The sequence below is a fragment of the Astatotilapia calliptera genome, chromosome 5 (genome assembly GCF_964374335.1).
Source record: "Astatotilapia calliptera chromosome 5, fAstCal68.1, whole genome shotgun sequence".
NCBI lineage: Eukaryota > Metazoa > Chordata > Actinopteri > Cichliformes > Cichlidae > Astatotilapia > Astatotilapia calliptera.
Window position 1 is genome coordinate 3944846 of NC_137426.1, and position 18739 is coordinate 3963584.

Genomic DNA, 18739 nt, shown 5'->3' on the forward strand with positions numbered 1-18739 from the left:
GCACCACCATTTATTTAACATTTCTACAACACCTCTCTCCACCCCATATAGAAATGAATCACACACCCTTTTAAGTATGCATCTTCCTCATTCATTGCTCATACTGGTGCCAAATTACATTCACTGTGACACTTTTACTTTCTGGACTATATATTTAGATTCTTTGCTAGAAAAGAGAGGACGTTCAACGACAGCAAGAAGGATACGGGAACACTGAAATACAGGGAATATCAGGATACTGACACTTCAACACGATGCTGCTGATTCAATGTTACAAACAGAAGTTTTACAGAAGGGAAAGTAAGTTTGAAGAAACTTCTTGAGTGGACGCCTCATTGTTTTCATTGTTGTCACTCAAGGACAAAATGGCTTCTCAGTCGGAAAATGATCTCTCCTGTCCCGTCTGCCACGACATCTATAGAGATCCTGTCATCCTGTCATGCAGCCACAGCTTCTGTCGATTGTGTTTGCAGACGTGGTGGAGCGAGATTCTAGAACCCAACTGCCCAACTTGTAAGAAGACAAACCTGTCAAATGATCCACCCCGTAACTTGGCGTTAAAGAACCTGTGTGAGGCTTTCTTACTGCAGAGAGATAAAAAACCTTCTGCGGTGTCTGAGCCTCTCTGCAGTCTGCACCATGAGAAACTCAGACTTTTCTGTTTGGATCATCAGCAGCCGGTGTGTATCGTCTGTCGAGATTCAATAGCACACAAAGACCACAGATTCAACCCAACTGAAGAAGCCGCCAAGGATCACAGAGAGGAGCTTCAGAAACACCTGAAGCCCTTACAAGATAAACTGAAGGTGTTTGAACAAGTCAAAGGAAAGTTTGATCAAACAGCAGAACATATAAAAGTCCAGGCACAGCAGATGGAGAAGCAGATAAAGGAGGAGTTTAAAAAGCTTCTGCAGTTTCTACAAAATGAAGAGAAGGCCAGGCTGGCTGCTCTGAGGCAGGAAGAAGAGCAGAAGTTAAGAAAAATGGAGGAGAAGATTGAGTCTCTGAGTAGAGAGATAGAAACTCTTTCAGAAACAATCAGAGCCACAGAGGAGCAACTGAGAGCTGGAAACATCTCATTCCTGCACAACTACAAGGTTTCAGTGATCAGAGTCAAGCAGCGCCCCCTGATGGAGGATCCACTGCTAGACTCAGGAGCTCTGATAGATGTGGCCAAACACCTGGGCAACCTGACCTACAACATCTGGAATAAGATGAAGAAGAAGATGGTCTCCTACACTCCTGTGATTCTGGATCCAAACACAGCTCATCCACAACTCATCCTATCTGACGATCTGACCAGTGTGAGTCTTGGAGGGAGACAGAAGGTTCCTGATAATCCAGAAAGGTTTGACTATGATAAAGTTGTTCTGGGCTCTGAGGGCTTCGACTCAGGGACTCACATTTGGGATGTTGAGGTTGGAAAAGAGGGATTTTGGGCCTTTGGTGTTGTAAATGAGTCTTTTGAGAGAAAGGTAGAAGCACTGTCAGGTTTCTGGCAATTATGTCTCCATGGTGAAAAGTACATAGTACAAACATCAGCAGATACATATAAATTTTTGTCAGTAAAGAAGTTGCAGAGGGTCAGAGTTCAGCTGGAGTGTGACAGAGGGAAGCTCTCATTGTTTGATCTGGATGCCAACACACTCATGCACACCTTCAAGCACAATTTCACTGAGAAGCTGTTTCCTTATCTTCTTACTAAGAAAGAACCACTGAAGATATTACCAGTGATCTTGAAAGTGGACGAGCATATAACTCCTCTATCAACCCGTTTTCGGCCTCATTTTGAAACCAGGAAAAAGTTCTAGCATTAATAGTTCCAAGATACTACGAAAGAAAAAAAATGAATCCACACACATCCTCCTCATCCTGTACATATTTGTTTCCAGGCAGTTCTTGTTTCTTTGACAACATGAAGATACAGTTACAGAAATATTCAGCGACGGTATTTGCTGCTGAGATTTTAACAATATAATATAAAATACACTCAACAAACTCACATACACAACTTTATCTGGGAATAAGAAAAAAAACAGACATGAATACAAGCGTGAGGAGCGTCTACAGAACAGCAGGGGGCACTCTTCAACCATTAGATGCAGCTGAATATAATAATGTAGGTGGTTCCACCTACCACCTACATGTTTATGCCTAACAAGCACTGAGTTTAAAGCCTCCACAATTATTTTAAAAAAGTGATTTTGCCAAACTGGAAAATTGAAAAACAAATGTCAGTTTTATTAAAGTGCTAAACTGTCTTCAATAATCTGTTGTGTGTAAAGACTTTTACTTTTGGCATCTTCAGCTCAACTTCAGCTTATCGTTTTCCTTTCTAAGAAGACTGTGAGCTGTTCCATTGTGCTGGGCTCTGAGGGCTTTGACTCAGAGATTGTGATCTTGAAGTCAGAAATGATGAGGACTGAACCCTTGGCTTGGTGACGGGGTCTTGTCTAAGAAAGGGACAAACACAGACTGGATTCTGGGAAATATATTTGTTTGAAGGAACTAACGCGGCAGCCTCTTCATCACTTCCATGTAAAGTTGTTTCAGTGAAGAAGGTCCCGAGGGTGGGAGGTTAGCTGGACTGTAACAGAGAGATGCTCCCATTCTTTGATGTGAACATTAACACACACCTAGTTGTTTCCACACTGTTGTGATTGAAAATGTTTGATTTATTTTACTAAATTAGGTGGTTATAATCATTTTCATACATTTACTGCAAATGTGCTCATAATGAGTTGGCGCTCAGTCTTCTGAAGGTCAGAAGCTTTGTTCGGCTTTACTGTCCGGACTGATATATTGTAGGAAATGACTTAGAGTGCAGAGGGGTAACTGCAAACACGCTTACGCACATAGATTATGTTTAGAATAAGTCTTTGGATCAGAGAGTTCTGAATATGATATTCTAAACCAACTTTGAATCACTAGAAGAACAATGGATAATAGCATTAGATTATCAAGGCTAGGCAGAGAGGTGTTTCGCTTTTCTGTCTCTTACAGAGGAGGGAGCAGATACCAGACGAGGTCATGGAGATATGAGGATGCTTCGGAGCAGACACCAAGACTGCATCCATGCGGGAGGAAGTTAGCTGTTATAATCTATGTTTTTGTCTCACTATATAATGTACAGCCTGTTTGGGGGTCATCCTTTTTGTCAAACATGCTGTTGGTTCACATAGAAGTCGCTGTGTAAACTTTCAACTGCAAAAAGCAAAATAAATCCTTTTTAAAGAGACATACCTTTTTTCTGAGATTCCTTCCAAAATTATGAACACAACAATACACAGAAACCAAAGCATGAACCACAGAAGAAATCACCCCTCACTCAGAGTCTCATGACCCCTTTATCATCAGGTTTTGGGTTTAGTTTCAAAACCAGCAAAACGTTGCTTCATTCTTCTCAGGAGAAAACAGAAATATAACATGTTCCATGTTTAAAAAAGTGCCCGAAGATACAATTTATTTATACTATGTTGTCTGTTATGTGCAAACACACCTCTGGGCAATCCCTTGAGTTAGGGGACTTGTTATGCTTGAATAAATAATTTACGATTTGTCACAATGAGGAACATTTTGGATTTTATGTCTTTCATCTATTTTTTATTCAAAAAAGAAAAGAAAAAAAGAAAACTGAGGTCAGAGCAGTGAAAAAAAGTGCTGATTGACCACATTAAGGAAAACATAACATGAGACAGCTGCACAATAAAAGCATAAAAACCCCACAGTGCTTGGGTTGTGTTACTTTGCTTAACAAAGAACAAAGTACATTATCAGATATATCCAATAAAAGCTGATTTTTACAAAACAGCTAAATTAAGCTGCAGTGTTTTTTTAAACTGACCAATAACACAATACAAATAGTCTAATGTTACAACAATGTTAAACAGCTGACTTCAGACAACAAGAAAAAAAAATCATTTTGTCTCATTCCCTTATTGACCCTAGAACTGAAGCTTTGAGTCTCCAAGCGACATAAAGAGATCCAGACGCTTTTTTCTTTCCAAGCTCCTTAGATAATTTTGTCTTATTCCGTTTTTTATTGGACTTTAGATCCCTGGTTAAGTCTCAGGAGACAGGTGGAGTTACTCACTGTAGCGACCTCTTTTTACATTAACAATCAGTCAAAATATGTTTTCATGCTGTGGTAAACAAAGTACAAAAACAATACAATTATTATAAAAAGAAGAAATGAAAACTGTACAATAGGGAAGCTTTAAAATGAAATTTAAAAATAGAGACAAACAGTTTAACTAATCCAAACATATTTACCAGCGTATTTCATTCTTGTGCAGGTTCATTTACAGAGGAACTGCAGGCATCATGAAAAGCAAATTAAACATCAGGAGAAAAGTGTAACAAGCACAAGCAGAAATTATTTGTTTTGACTAAACAATTCATCCACATTTGAGTAAACTTTAAAACAATGCAAAAATCCCGTCCTGCTGATATTAAGCTGCACAGAAAACAAAAGCTGTAAAAATAACATAATTTTATCCATCTGTGGGATTTAGAGCATAAATGCACCAAAATAATTGTTATTTTGTATAATCTTTGAGGTGTTGGTGTTGCTTACAGTCACAAAAATTCTGTCATGTATATAAAGATGAAAAGTTCCACTCAGAAAACTGTTTGATCCGCTTTCTTTGGGGTATTTTCTCGATTGCATGAGTGTTACGTTTTTTAAATACTTTTTTCTGGAAAGTGTAACAGAGTGCTGAAACACACCACTGTCACTGAAGGAAACTTGGGAGTAAACAAAGTAATTTCCCTCCTTCGGAATGATAAGCCCTCCATCTTTGTCGATCATTCCATGTAGAGGGTCAGATACATTCCTGAGCATCACTGCCTTTTCATGAACTGCAGCTGATCCAGCTGTAGAGATTAAGAAAAAAAACACACATAAATAGACAGTTTGTCACTGTACTGGGTCGTGTGACCCAGTGTGTGGGTTTTAATGTATTCGTTCAATTTTATTTATGTAGCGCCAAATCACAACAACAGTCACCTCAAGGCGCTTTATATTGTACAGTAGATCGTACAATAACACATACAGAGAAAAACCCATCAATCATATGACCCCCTATGAGCAAGCACTTTGGCGACAGTGGGAAGTAAAAACTCCCTTTTAACAGGAAGAAACCTCCAGCAGAACCAGGCTCAGGGAGGGGCGGGGCCATCTGCTGCGACCGGTTGGGGTGAGAGAAGGGAGACAGGATAAAGACATGCTGTGGAAGAGAGACAGAGGTTAATAACAGATATGATTCAATGCAGAGAGGTCTATTAACACATAGTGAGTGAGAAAGGTGACTGGAAAGGAAAAACTCAATGCATCATGGGAATCCCCCGGCAGCCTACGTCTATTGCAGCATAACTAAGGGAGGATTCAGGGCCACCTGGTCCAGCCCTAACTATATGCTTTAGCAAAAAGGAAAGTTTGAAGCCAAATCTTAAAAGTAGAGATAGTGTCTGTCTCCCGAATCCAAACTGGAAGCTGGTTCCACAGAAGAGGGGCCTGAAAACTGAAGGCTCTGCCTCCCATTCTACTTTTAAATACTCTAGGAACAACAAGTAGGCCTGCAGAGCGAGAGCGAAGTGCTCTAATAGGGTGATATGGTACTACAAGGTCATTAAGATAAGATGGGGCCTGATTATTTAAAACCTTGTATGTGAGGAGCAGGATTTTGAATTCAATTCTGGATTTAACAGGAAGCCAATGAAGGGAAGCCAAAACAGGAGAAATCTTAGCAGAAAGTTAGCAGCCATCCAGGTCTTTATGTCTTTAAGACATTCCTGCAGTTTAAGTAAATGGTGTGTGTTATCTGGCTTCATGGACAGATAGAGCTGGGTGTCATCTGCATAGCAGTGAAAATGTATGCTATGTCTTCTAATGATGCTGCCTAGGCCAGGGATCGCATGTGGCTCTTTAGTCCTTAAAGTGCGGTGCCGCGTAGTTTGAGAAAATAAATTAGAAATAAACAAGTATTTAGCTGAAGTATATTTTATTTATGTTAGTTCTTTTTTTTAACTTGTAGTTCTAAATTGGAAGATTATTGTGATTTTGAAATATAAAAATAAAATTATATTCTATTATTTTTTCATCGCTCAAAATGAGCGTCACACTTGCAGAAGCCGGTGTACCCGCCGAAACGCCGTGCATTTATCGAGACTTTCAACCCCAGGTAGGCCAATTATGGATCTTCGGATCCACGTTATGTCAGCAGCTCCACTGTGAACTATGTTAAAAACAAACACCGCTCACGCCTCACAGATGACAGCTTACAGACCTGCTGTTCAGAGGTTCAGGAGCAGAAGTCCCATTGTAAACATATCACGGCAGACCCGACGATGTTTGCATGAAGATGCTTTTCAGCATCTCTTTATTGACCACTTTTCACACACGGTTGCTCTACGCATACAGCCGGCTGTAGCTTTTCAGCTCACAGCCTGACACAGACCAACAACAACACAACAGCATAGATGGCACAGACGTTAAGGCGGCGAGGCGTGATTGCGGGTGCCGCTCAGGTGCGTCCGCCTCCCCTGCAGCGGCGCAGCAGACCACGCCCCGCCACACACATTAACCAGGTTAGATACATATTTAGGAAGAAATTTCAAATATCTATTTTTCTTTTTTCAGCAGCATAGTGCTTTTCTTTTAAATTATTTTTTTAAAAGTCAGGTCAAGGCTCCAAAAGCCCAAAGGCGATATGAGGGTGGCGGCTCACAACAGTTTTTGTTTGCTACATGGACCATTTTAGTTCAGCTGGGTGTCTTTGCTTTTGTTATATTTCTTTAACAGTTCAAAATGTGTTAATTACATAAATAAAATGTAATTTTCTCTGTAGCACTTCATGGATTTCATAAGCAACACACCTTAGTTGTTCCCACAAAGCATAAAGGTAAAAAACAATATATACAGTGTTATCTTCATTTTACATGTTAAAAAGTATTTGCGGCTCCCAGTGTTTTCTTTTTCGTGGGAACCGGGTCCAAATGGCTCTTTGGGTCCTAAAGGTTGCAGACCCCTGGCCTAGGGGAAGCATGTATAATGTAAACAGAATCGGTCCTAGCACTGAACCCTGTGGAACTCCATAATTGACCTCAGTGTGTGAAGAGGACTCTCCATTTACATGCACAAATTGGAGTCTATTAGATAGATATGATACAAACCACTGCAGCGCAGTACCTGTAATACCTACAGCATGTTCTAATCGCTCTAATAGGATATTATGGTCAACAGTATCGAACACTGCACTGAGGTCTAGCAGGACAAGCACAGAGATGAGTCCACTGTCAGAGGCCATAAGAAGATCATTTGTAACCTTCACTAAAGCTGTTTCTGTGCTGTGATGAGCTCTGAAACCTGACTGAAACTCTTCAAATAAACCATTCCTCTGCAGATGATCTGTTAGCTGTTTGACAACTACTCTTTCAAGGATTTTTGATATGAAAGAAAGGTTGGAGATTGGCCTATAATTAGCTAAGACTGCTGGGTCTAGAGATGCTTTTTGAGTAAAGGTTTAACTACAGCCAGCTTGAAGGCCTGTGGTACATAGCTGATTATTAGAGATAGGTTGATCATATTTAAGATCGAAGAATTAATTAATGGCAGGACTTCTTTGAGCATTTTCACCGGAGCTACAGCTACAGAGTCGTACGTAGTGAGGAGGTAAAATTATTAACAAGATAATCAACCTCTGTTGGAGTAGCGTTCAGGTAGCTGCTCTGCTCTGTGTTGGTACAGTGCATTGAAGATGATAACAGTGGGTGGATTATATTCTTAAACTTAGTTACAGCGCTTTCAGAAAGACATCTACTCTCCACCGCTGTGTAATCAATTATTGTAAATGTTATCAGGAAATGATCAGACAGGAGAGGGTTTTTTCAGGAAACACTGTTAAATGTTCAGTTTCTATGCCATATGTTAAAACAAGATCTAGAGTGTGATTAAAGTGGTGGGTGGGTTCTTTTACATTTTGAGAGAAACCAATTGAGTCTAATAACAGATTAAATGCCATGTTGAGGCTGTCATTTTTAGCATCTACATGGATGTTAAAATCACCCACAATAATTATTTTATCTAAGCTGAGAACTAAATCAGATAAAAAGTCTGAGAAATCAGACAAACTCTGTGTAAGGCCCAGGTGGACGATAGATGATAACAAGTAAGACTGGTTTCTGAGGCTAAGCATCAGGCTTTCAAATGAATTAAAAGTCTGTCTTGGTCTTTCATTAATTAATAGGCTGGTGTGAAAAATTGCTGCCACACCGCCCCCTCGGCCTGTGCTTCGAGGTTTCTGGTAGTTAGAATGACTCGGGGGTGTTGATTCATTTAAACTAACATAATCATCCTGCTGCAACCAGGTTTCTGTAAGGCAGAGTAAATCGATTTGTTGATCAATTATTAAGTCATGTACTAACAGAGACTTGGAGGAGAGAGACCTAATATTTAATAATCCACATTTCACACGTTTTACTCTTTGGTTCAGATGTGGATACTGTATTGTTCTTTCTTTGTGATTTTTTATGTGCAAGTTGTTTGTTGCTGGTTTTTAGTTTGTTCTTTGTCTGTTCAGGAGCTGACAGTCTGTGTGGAGATTTTTTTTTTGGGGGGGGTTGCAGGAGGAGAGAAGCTGCACAGAGTCGTGTAAGACTGCAACTCTGCTTCCTGGGGGCTTAATAAACTTGTCCATATTTCTAGAAATGAGAGCTGCTCCATCCAAAGTGGGATGGATGCCGTCTCTCCTAACAAGACCAGGTTTCCCCCAGAAGGTTTGCCAATTATCTATGAAGCCCACATCGGTTTTTGGACACCACTCAGACAGCCAGCAATTTAAGGAGAATATCCGTCTAACATGTCACTCCTGGTCTGATTGGGGAGGGGATCAGAGAAAACTACAGGGTCCAACATCATTTTGGCAAAGTTACACACAGATTCAATACTGATTGTGACCTGCGATTGGGGTATCATTACTGCTGACGTGAATTTTGATTTTAATGAATTTACGTTTACCCTTAGCCGGCAGTTTTGAATTTCCCTCAATGTCGCCTGCTCTGGCCACTGGAAGACAATTGACTATGGTTGCTGGTGTCTCTAGCTTTACGTCTGAGAACAAAATCACAAATTACCAGAGTTTGACCCCGGCGGGTGTGTCGCCGAGTGGGGAAAAACGGTTAGACACATGAACAGGTTGGTGGTGTACCTGGGGCTTCTGTTTAAGACTATGCTTCCTCCTCACCGTTACCCTGCCACCCTCTTTCCCCAGCTGCTTGGGGTCTGCCGGGGAACAGCTAGCGGGGCCTACGCCATCTTCGGCTGCACCAGCTACAGGGGCCTGGCTAGCTACGGGTGAATGAAGGGTGCGAAGCAGAGTCTCCAATTCAGTAATCCTGGCCTCCAGAGCTGCAAATATGCTACATTTGTTACAAGTATCATTACTGCTAAAAGAGACCAAGGAGTAACTAAACATCTGACACAATGAGCAGGAAAGTGCAGAAAGGACAGGTGAAGTAGCCATAGTGCTAACAAGTCGGCTACGAGCTAAGCTAAGCTAGCGAAACAGTAAAGACACAGTGAGTGAATACTTTGGCTATAAATTAGGTAGTGGATACACACAAAGTGTGCTTCGGATGAAGCACGTGTGAAGCATTTTCTCGGATGAAGCACGTGCAGATTATATTATGAAAAAGAATGTAAAAGTTTTTAATTAAACTGCTAAGCAGATAAGCTACTCAAAGACACCACTGTCTGTGTTTGAACAGGAAGTGATACTCTACCGCAGAGAGAGCAAACACCAAGTGACAGCACCACCAAAACACCTCTCAGTAATTGCCATGGCATCATTTTGTATTCACTGGTGTTCTAGTTTCAGTTTAGCTAGTGATGTGTCCTGTATGTCGAAGCTTTCGGGTAATCTCGGGGGAGGCTTGCGTTGATTACGTATGCAGTGACGTTAGAGGCCTCGCGGGCAGTCCGTACCATGTGACTGATTCAGGAAGTGGCTCGCCGGTTCGCGCCAGATGCAAAATAAAATGGGCAGCAAAACACAGCTGATTTCCCCCATCACATTGTGTCGTGGAATTAGATTGCGTACGTGCTACATAGTTTCTTAAGCATTTCTTCTTCGATGGAACCAGCAAGGAAGATTTTTTTTAAATCTCATCTCTCCTAATAAAGTATGCACACAGTAATAAATGTCACAAATGATAAGTACCATAATATAAATAAACAACACTGCAGATCCTATAATCTGATTTCTGTCTTTTAGTTTATTAAAAAGTGAAGCACCACACACTAGTTTGTGTTATTTCCCAGATGTACATAAGCATGATTACACAGTTACACAATCATACCAAAACTCTGTCCTGATAGTTTCCACTTTCTCTTTTGTATCAGACATACTGAGACAATATTCGGGATAAATAAACATGAAAATTTTTATTTATTCAGTTTAGAGGTTTTTACATCACATCATTATAACCAAAGGGCCTGTTTCACTTGAATCATCCACTTGATGGCGCAGTACAGCAAATGAATCATCACAATGCTTCACACCATGAGTCGACGAGTTGGATGGAAAGCTTCAGTTCATCATGAGGCTTCATCTCACCATCAATAGGTTTAGCTCATTTAGTTAATTTCCAGGTTTCTGTTTAGGCCTTTGTTTCTTAATTTCTTTTGTCAACTCCCCTGTACTCAGTCTCCCTGGTTCATGCACTTACCTGACATGTGTCATGTCTGTGTGGTCTTTGGCCGTACCTGTTGTCTCTGTGGTGAGATGACCTTTGCCTTAGTAGAAAGGATTTGTGTTTGGAAGTGGACAGAAAAGCCAACTGAAGGTCATTCACCTGACGACTTTGTCATACTTCCTAAATCATCACTATTCATCTGTTTTTAATCAATAAATTTTAACTTTTATTCTTTGCCTGTCTTGATTCTTCTTTATTCTTCCTGACTATAGTTTTCCACCCCCCCCCTGCATGCATGTTGTGGGTTTTTATCTTATTTACACCCAACTACTATTCTGTCTTTATTTTTTGCTCTCAATAAACATGCTACTTCTTGCTATTTTCACTCACAAGCTCAAAATCTATTAGTTGTCCTTTATGTAAGACTGAAGACAAAAGGGGACCTATCCTTTCAGCCTGGGGCACTAAGGCTCTGGAACAGTAATAAAATCAAGCAGATTAGCTCTGCAGCAGTATTATTACAACAGGTACTGAAATGCATTCAATTATTTTAAATTTAAAGACAAATTACTGTACTGTTGGAAATAAACACAGTATAATTAAAAACATCAAGCACTCTACTCGAAAATCTTTTATTTACTTTAAGCTTCATATATGAACTTTGAACATTTTTCAACAAACCAAGTTGACTAAATATTTGGTTAAGTAAATATTTCAATAAAGGAATTCCTGTAACACATTTTGCATAGACAAACAGAAAAAATGCATTTCGTAGAAAGAGGATGATAACAATGTACCTACATTTTGGTTACATAGCCAGACTTTCCTCTTCCAGTCCACAGAGCAGCAGGATGATTGTGAAGATCCTGCTGGGTGTCTTGTATCTCTCAGGTCAGTTATTTATTTTGTCTCCCTTTGCTAGTCCTTATTGCTGTGATATGTTGTAATACAGCCAGCTTACATGTTGAGAGATGTTTATGATTTATATTTTCCTCACAGGGTGGCTCGTCCTCTCCAAATGCCGTCGGTACCACTTTGTTAATAAGTCTTTTACTTGGTATGAGGCTCAGAGCTACTGCAGAAAGAACTATGTAGGCCTGGCCTGCATTGAAAACAGTGAAGAAATGAACCAGTTTATCAATACAGTTTCACCTGCTGGTTACAACTCTGAGGTCTGGATTGGTGTTTACATTCATTTACAACGGCGTTCTGCATCTCAGAATGATGATGATTCCTGGAACTGGAAAAAACAAATTCAAAGTGAACCTTTCTTAGTTTCCTATTTTTGTAAAAGCATTTCAGTGAGTGGACAGTGGTATTCCAACTGCTCAGTGGAACATCCATTCATCTGTTACAATGGTGAGAAAATAGCAAAGCGCTGTCTTTTCCAATAAAGACTGTTTTGATTCATTTTCATTTACCCAGAAAACTCAACATGACCTGTTCCTCTACCATTTCTAATTGCAGGAACTTCGCAGAGTCCTCAATATGTTCTTGTTAATGAAAGCATGGACTGGTTCCGAGCTCTGAGGTACTGCAGAGAGAACTTCACAGACATAGCCAGTTATTCGATATCTGACAGTCAGTTGCAAATACTGCTGCCAAATGGGGATCGAGCGTGGATAGGCGTCATTTCACATCCTGAAATTCGCCAGAGAGATTGTGGCAACTCCTCATTCAGATACTGGGATGACTCTGGAATCATTCCCAGCATTTTTCGCTCATTGTTTGGTGTTGCAGATTTGCAGAGGTCAGGAAAATGGAGGTTCATTGAGTATTTCACAAAAATCCCATTTGTCTGCTTTGACAACCTGCCAGCTCCTGGAAAGGAAAATGTTCAGAAAAAAGGTACGTACATATTAAGAAAATTTTGCTTTAGTTTTAGTGATAATTTAGTTATTTTTTTGTCATAATTTAAGCATCAATATTATTTTGTTAGTCTAGATTTAACTGAGTAAATATCATAAGATTACAGTAGACTAAATCAAAAGTTGTTTTAGTTCTCTAACATATAAAGTGTTAAAGCTTGCTGTGTTTTTACTGTTGAGAGTTGCTTCACAGGGTTTACAAAGAATCTCTTTTTTTTTTTACATGAGATGCAAAATGTGTCCATATGTCTGCTCTTCTCTTCCTCCAAACATTAGCATTTTATCATATCTTTTTGAGAAACTGTGAGCAGGGGAGTTAGTGGTACTGCTTACAGTGGGCAATCAAATGTACTCCTCGATGTCATGGTCCCAGGACTTCTACTTGGTATTTTGTGTTTCATTTGATGTTATTATGTTTTAGGTCCACCGTTTATTCTAAGGGTCCCTAGGTTGTTCTGTTAAGGTTATTCGATTTCCCCACGTATCTGTGAGTCCCCGTGCCACGTTTCTCCTCCTTGTGTTTTATTCCACGTTTTCCCCAGCCCGTTATGTCTGTGCTCTCCCCGTGTTCTCTCCTCCCCTCCTGTCGGCGCCTCTGTGTACTTCCTGTTTAACTTTCACAGTCTCCCGTCAGTATGAGTCATGTTGTGTTTGCTCCTGGCCTGTCTCGTTATGATTATCTGTGTCAGCTGTGTGTTCCCATGTCCCTCGTTATCCTTCTGTGTATTTATGTCCACGTCTCCCTCCATTCCGTGTTGCATCCTCCCTCATGACTGTGAGCCCCGCCGTGTGATTCCTCATGAGTCAGTTCCTTTAGAATCTCCCAGTTTAGTTTTATATTATTTTGTCTCGCCTTAGTCTTCTGTTAGCAATGAAGCTGTATTTAGAGTTCAGTCCTGTTTCCTGTGAGTTTGCGTTTGGGTCCAATTCCTGCCTGCACACGGCCTGATCGTGACACTCGAAACTTATTGCAGATTATTTCTGATTGGATCACTTCCAAACTTTACGTGTCATTATAATTTTGTCCTTGCGCATTCGTTTTTTGTTTTGTTTTGGTAATGTTTTCTTTTTGTCAGAAAAAATGTTATTGATTAAAAACTATTTTGAAAATTATTGGTCAACAAACATTTTGAGACCCAAAAATAAAACTGAAAACTCGTCATGATTTCTTTTGTCTTCTCTTTCTCAGTAATAAAAATGAGCTTGAATCTGGAGGACTTGTCTGTGGATCTGAATGACAGAGCTGTCAAAGCAAACCTCCTAACAAAGGCAAGTCTCTGCAAGTTCTATAAGTGACAAAAATATTGTTAGGACTTCGCTGTAATAATGCAATATGATTTTGTGCCTTATCTAAATGCTGAGAGCTGATAATTTTGATAAATCCTTCAGTCTTCAGGACCTTTGCTGTCAGAAGCAGCCTTTGTGTGAGGTAAAAGCCTTTTTTGTGTGTTTTTAGTCACCTGGAGGCTTTAAATTGTTTACTGTTTGTGTTTCAGCTGCAGGACAAACTGGAGGAAAAAGGAGTGAATGGAGTCAATCTGAAGTGGAGAAAGCTGCCTGATGGAGCAGTCTTCCATAAAGAGGAGAAAAATACTAAGAAGGAAGAAAAGAAGAAAACTGAGCTGTGAAATTTAAAACCAACTTTACTGCCACTTACAGCTTAACAAATTTATCAGAGCCCCATCCAGTGTAAGGTTGCTGATTCTCATTCCCACTGCTTCTCGACAGGGCCATTTACCAAGAGCTACGTCAGAAAACATTCTGTAAAGAAAAACATTTACTGATGTTACTGAACGACGAGGACCCAGTGTTGAGAAAACTGACGGTCGATATCATTAAAAATCACCTGATCGACACTATGCAGAATCCAGCCGTGTGTAGCTGAAGAGGCTGAAAATTACAGGTTATCTGTGGAAACCTCTATCAAGAAGGTGGTGACGCGTGTCATTAAAAATGCCAGTTCACCTTGCTCTACTGAAAAAGTTGATGCCATCACCCAACGGCTGTTCATAAAACTCTGGCCTAGACTTAAAAAAATCAAAATCGACAATGTGATGTTCCTCAGTGATATGGTTTACAGCTCTTTAATAGAGAAATGGAAAGAGCCAGATGTCATACTGACATTCATGGAATTAGGCCACAAACATACAGATGATGTAATTGTAAAGGTTTTCAAGGAGCATGCCATCACTGTATTGGAAAGTGAACATTTCATCACAAGTTTCTTTCTCTCTGCGGGTCATGCTGTATGGATCGCAGGCAGAAAATACTTGGTTAGTGTTTTGTAAGTCCCTAAAAGTAGATTCTGTTCATCTGGACGTAGCATTTTCAGTTTCAATTTATTTAACATCTAATCGATTCAGGGTTTTAGAGTGCTTTGTAATGATGTGCGTCCTGTGACGTGACAATATTTAGTCGCTTTGAAGCATGCCTATAGCATAGCCCATCAGTGGTGTCAGTTTATGTGTGGGTATATATAATATTTTTATATTGTTAAAAAAGTACATCAATGTAAAAAATTTAAAATGATAAATGTGTAAACTAAAGTCAAAAGCTGTGCGGTTTATGATGTCAGTGTGGCCCCCCGCTCCTTTTAATATTATCAGTTATAGCCAAAACAACGAATAGGAGCAGTACTATATGGTACTATTTGAGGTGCTAGTACTAGGGCTGGGCGATATGACCCAAAATTCATATCTCGATATTTTTTAGCTGGATGGCGATATAAGATGTATATCTCGATATTTTTTTAAAGCCATAAGGTAAGAACAAAAAGAGAGTTCTTAGTCAAAGCTGTGTCCCAGATGTCACATGTGCACTTGTATTAACATACAGCATAGATGTACATGAAAAAAACTACTCAAAAATAAATTATGAGCATTTATTTATTTATTTATTTTTTCCTGTCCCGTTTGGCTCTTTTGCATCAGAATTGTTGTCTAAATTCATAACCGTGTCTCTTAACAGGTGCCATTTATGGTCCTTATACACACACAATACGGTAATATTACGTTGAAGCACAGTATGTATCACTCCGCGAGGCTCCTCGGTCGGTAGCCGTAATGCTCCGACAATCCATCAAGCCGGTGCAGCTCCATAGCTTACCAAAGTCGTACTAAAACATTTTTTGACAGATTGCTGAGCGCCGTGTACCACATAAAATCGGTTCGCGGTCATCAAGCACAACCAGAATTCATACATAAGGCGCACTGTCGATTTTTGAGAAAATGAAAGGATTTCAGGCCATGCATGGCGTTAGCGTGGTTAGCTCGTTAACACGTTGACGCCGTCCAGCCCCACGCACGGGGCGATGCGCAGTAACTCGTTAATGGAGATTTGCTGTGTAGATCTTGTCGTTGCCTGCAGGTGAAGCGATGGGGAGGAGGGGGAGTTGTGTTCAGTGAAGGAGAGGTCAGGCCGAGTAACGTTGAGTAAAGACAAAAGTGGACAAAAGAGGCAAACTTGTGGCTCCACAACTATAATTATAACGTAACATAGACTATATCGATATGAACGATATTGTCACATCTTATATCTCATATAAAAATATATCGATATTTTAAAAAAAAACCTTGATATATCGCCCAGCCCTAGCTAGTACCCTTTCCCCCCCCCCCCCAGAAGACAGTGCAACAGATCTTTGGCTGATCAGTTTTTGAGACAGTGCCAGATACCAATAAAATCCTAGATGCCAATACCCATCTTTGAAAGATACGTTCAACTTTCTAATATTTATTCTTTTCTCAGAGCCTGGTCAAATATTGACTTTATGTTTGATGTCAAACATTTTACGATGCTGTATTTAAACCAAACTAGATAGCTGGCAGAGTTCCCTTTGTAAACGTAATGAAACTTTGGTATACTCAAATGTGCACATGCCAGATATTTAACGGATACGTTAAACATGGCAGAAATAATCGTGTTTGTATACAACATTGTAAAATTGCAGTTCTTTTCAGCTAAAATGTCAAAAACTAACCGTAACCAAAACGATGAAGGTGATGATGTGACTTTTTAGATTTTTAAATAAAACACTGTAAAAAATTCCTTTGTTTAATTCTGAAGCCCTTTATAATAGTGATGGGATTTCCGGCTCTTTTTAGAGAACCGGCTCTTTAGGATCGCCTCACTAAAAAGACCCGGCTCTTTCGGCTCCGAACCGGCTCTTCAAGTTGTTTTGTTGCTTTAATTAATTTATTATTAACAATAATATAAAATTATGCACAAAAGGAATTACTAACGTAAAAAAAAAGTGGTTTTATTTATATATGTTTATATACAAATATATGCGGTGGCCCCTAGAGACAAAACACGTACAAACTCCAAAAAGCACATACAAACTCCAAAACACATTTCTAGCATGAACTGAACTTCCAAAATAGCTACCTAGATCACTTAAATTACACAATTCAAAGCATGAAAGCATATGTGTATTGTTTTGTGTATTTATACACAAGCATTCATATATAGTGAAATAATAAAAAAAAAGAAAAGAAAAGTTCATTACCTGTTATTACCACACACCAAATCGTTGGTACTTGCTGGCTTGTGTAGCCACTAGGTAACAAAAGCTCAACACTGTGCCTAGCATCCTGGAGCACTTCTGTTGTGTTTTGTACGTGTTTTTTGAGTTTTTATGTGCTTCTGAGTTTGCGCGTGTTTTGGAGCTTGCATGTGCTTTGGAGTTTGTACGTGTTTTTACCTGTTTTGGAGTTTTTACGTGTTTTTACCTGTTTTGGAGTTTGTACGCGTTTTTGCGTGCTTTGGAGTTTTTACCTGTTCTTACGTGTTTTTACTTGTTTTTACCTGTTTTGGAGTTTGTACGTGTTTTGCAGTTTGTACGTGTTTTGGAGTTTTTACGTGTTTTGGAGTTTTTACCTGTTTTTACGTGTTTTTACCTGTTTTGGCGTTTGTACGTGTTTTGGAGTTTGTACCTGTTTTGGAGTTTTTACCTGTTTTTACGTGTTTTGGAGTTTTTACCTGTTTTGGAGTTTTTACGTGTTTTGGAGTTTTTACCTGTTTTGGAGTTTTTACCTGTTTTTACGTGTTTTGGAGTTTGTACGTACTTGAGAGTTTGTACGTGCTTCAGAGTTTGTACGTGATTTGAAGTTTGTATGTGCTTTGTCTGTAGGGGCCACCGTAAATATACTTTTATTTATTCACTCCACATAAAATGTAATAAATAAATCATATAATACAAAAACCAACTATTCACATTTCAACTTTTAACTATTTAAATTTTCAGCTTTTTCCTTTTACAAATTTAAAGTGAAACAACACAAAACACTGCAAACCACAACACAATTAAATACAAATTATAATGTAACAAGTGTCACCTGGCAGTTTGTTGCTCGCTGCCAGGTGATTGGCTGAAGAGCTGTGAAAAGGTAGTGGGTGTGTGGGGTGAAGTCAGCGCTCTTCTGTGGAAAAAACCAGAGGCAATTAATTCACTCAGGTGCGAGTGGGTATACTGTCGGTAAGAGACTTTTGCCATTTTTTGTTTGGATCTTTTGCTATTGCATGTGCCTATTTTTTAATGTGTCATTGGACTTTTTTAGTGTGACCACGAATTTTAATAGAAGAATTGATCAAGCCCTAGATCGACTGCGCGCAGGGAAACTGATCAATATTGTAGGTATATTGAGTGTTTGTTTTAGTTTCATGATTTTGAATGGTTTTATAAAATTGCTATTTTATTGGGTAATATTTTAATTGATAATGTTGTTTGTTTTTCAGCTGTGCTGTCTCTGCTGTCCTTTTTTTTTGTTCTTTTGATTGATTTGTAATTTTGTTTTGGTTAGTCCGTCCAGCCGTAGAGGCGGTTATTGATTGAGAGTAAGTTTTGTAAGGGCGGACTAACCTCTCTTTTGTTTTTTTTATTTTAATTGTTTGTGCCACTTCCCTTTATCTCTCAGATCACAGGCCATACATAGCACTGATTCCCAGCTGCGCTGAGACCCGAATTGTTTGCAGTGTGTGCCACGATTGCAGTGTCACTAAGCGGGGTGTGACGGGTTGTAGTGTTATTTCGCACAGTTTGTGTGGTAAGTCTCATGCGCAGCTGGGATATCGGCAGGATGTGTTGTAAGTCCTGTCTGGAAACGACTGGGAATTTGTATGTTTAACTTATGTAATAAATAAATGATCAATTATTTCTTTGCCCCGTTTACTCATCCCTT

The 18739-nt window shown here is 39.5% G+C and overlaps 2 protein-coding genes and 2 long non-coding RNA genes across 5 annotated transcripts; 3 read left to right on the top strand and 1 right to left on the bottom strand.

The window, feature by feature from the left end:
- Positions 1-3242, top strand: LOC113018511 (E3 ubiquitin-protein ligase TRIM35-like). The gene has a single exon (XM_026161578.2). The coding sequence runs from the start codon at positions 366-368 to the stop codon at positions 1809-1811; it is 1446 nt and encodes a 481-aa protein (XP_026017363.2). The 5' UTR covers positions 1-365; the 3' UTR covers positions 1812-3242.
- A 1493-nt stretch (positions 3243-4735) lies between these two features.
- Positions 4736-9913, bottom strand: LOC113021635 (uncharacterized). Its single transcript, XR_013909144.1, has 3 exons — positions 9781-9913; positions 5009-5228; positions 4736-4875 (listed from the first exon to the last, which is right to left on the bottom strand). It is a non-coding gene; the product is annotated as an uncharacterized LOC113021635 (long non-coding RNA).
- Positions 9914-11133: 1220 nt separating this feature from the next.
- On the top strand, positions 11134-15907 carry LOC145428819 (putative C-type lectin domain family 20 member A). Its single transcript, XM_080301560.1, has 5 exons — positions 11134-11583; positions 11692-12051; positions 12160-12540; positions 13750-13829; positions 14057-15907. The coding sequence occupies exons 1-5, from the start codon at positions 11475-11477 to the stop codon at positions 14186-14188; spliced, it is 1062 nt and encodes a 353-aa protein (XP_080157686.1). The 5' UTR covers positions 11134-11474; the 3' UTR covers positions 14189-15907.
- A 36-nt stretch (positions 15908-15943) lies between these two features.
- Positions 15944-18714, top strand: LOC145428821 (uncharacterized). 2 transcript variants are annotated; one of them, XR_013909141.1, is made up of 2 exons: positions 15944-18036; positions 18119-18714. It is a non-coding gene; the product is annotated as an uncharacterized LOC145428821 (long non-coding RNA). The 2 variants fall into 2 exon arrangements; XR_013909142.1 differs by having other exon boundaries at positions 15944-18015.
- Positions 18715-18739: the final 25 nt, after the last annotated feature.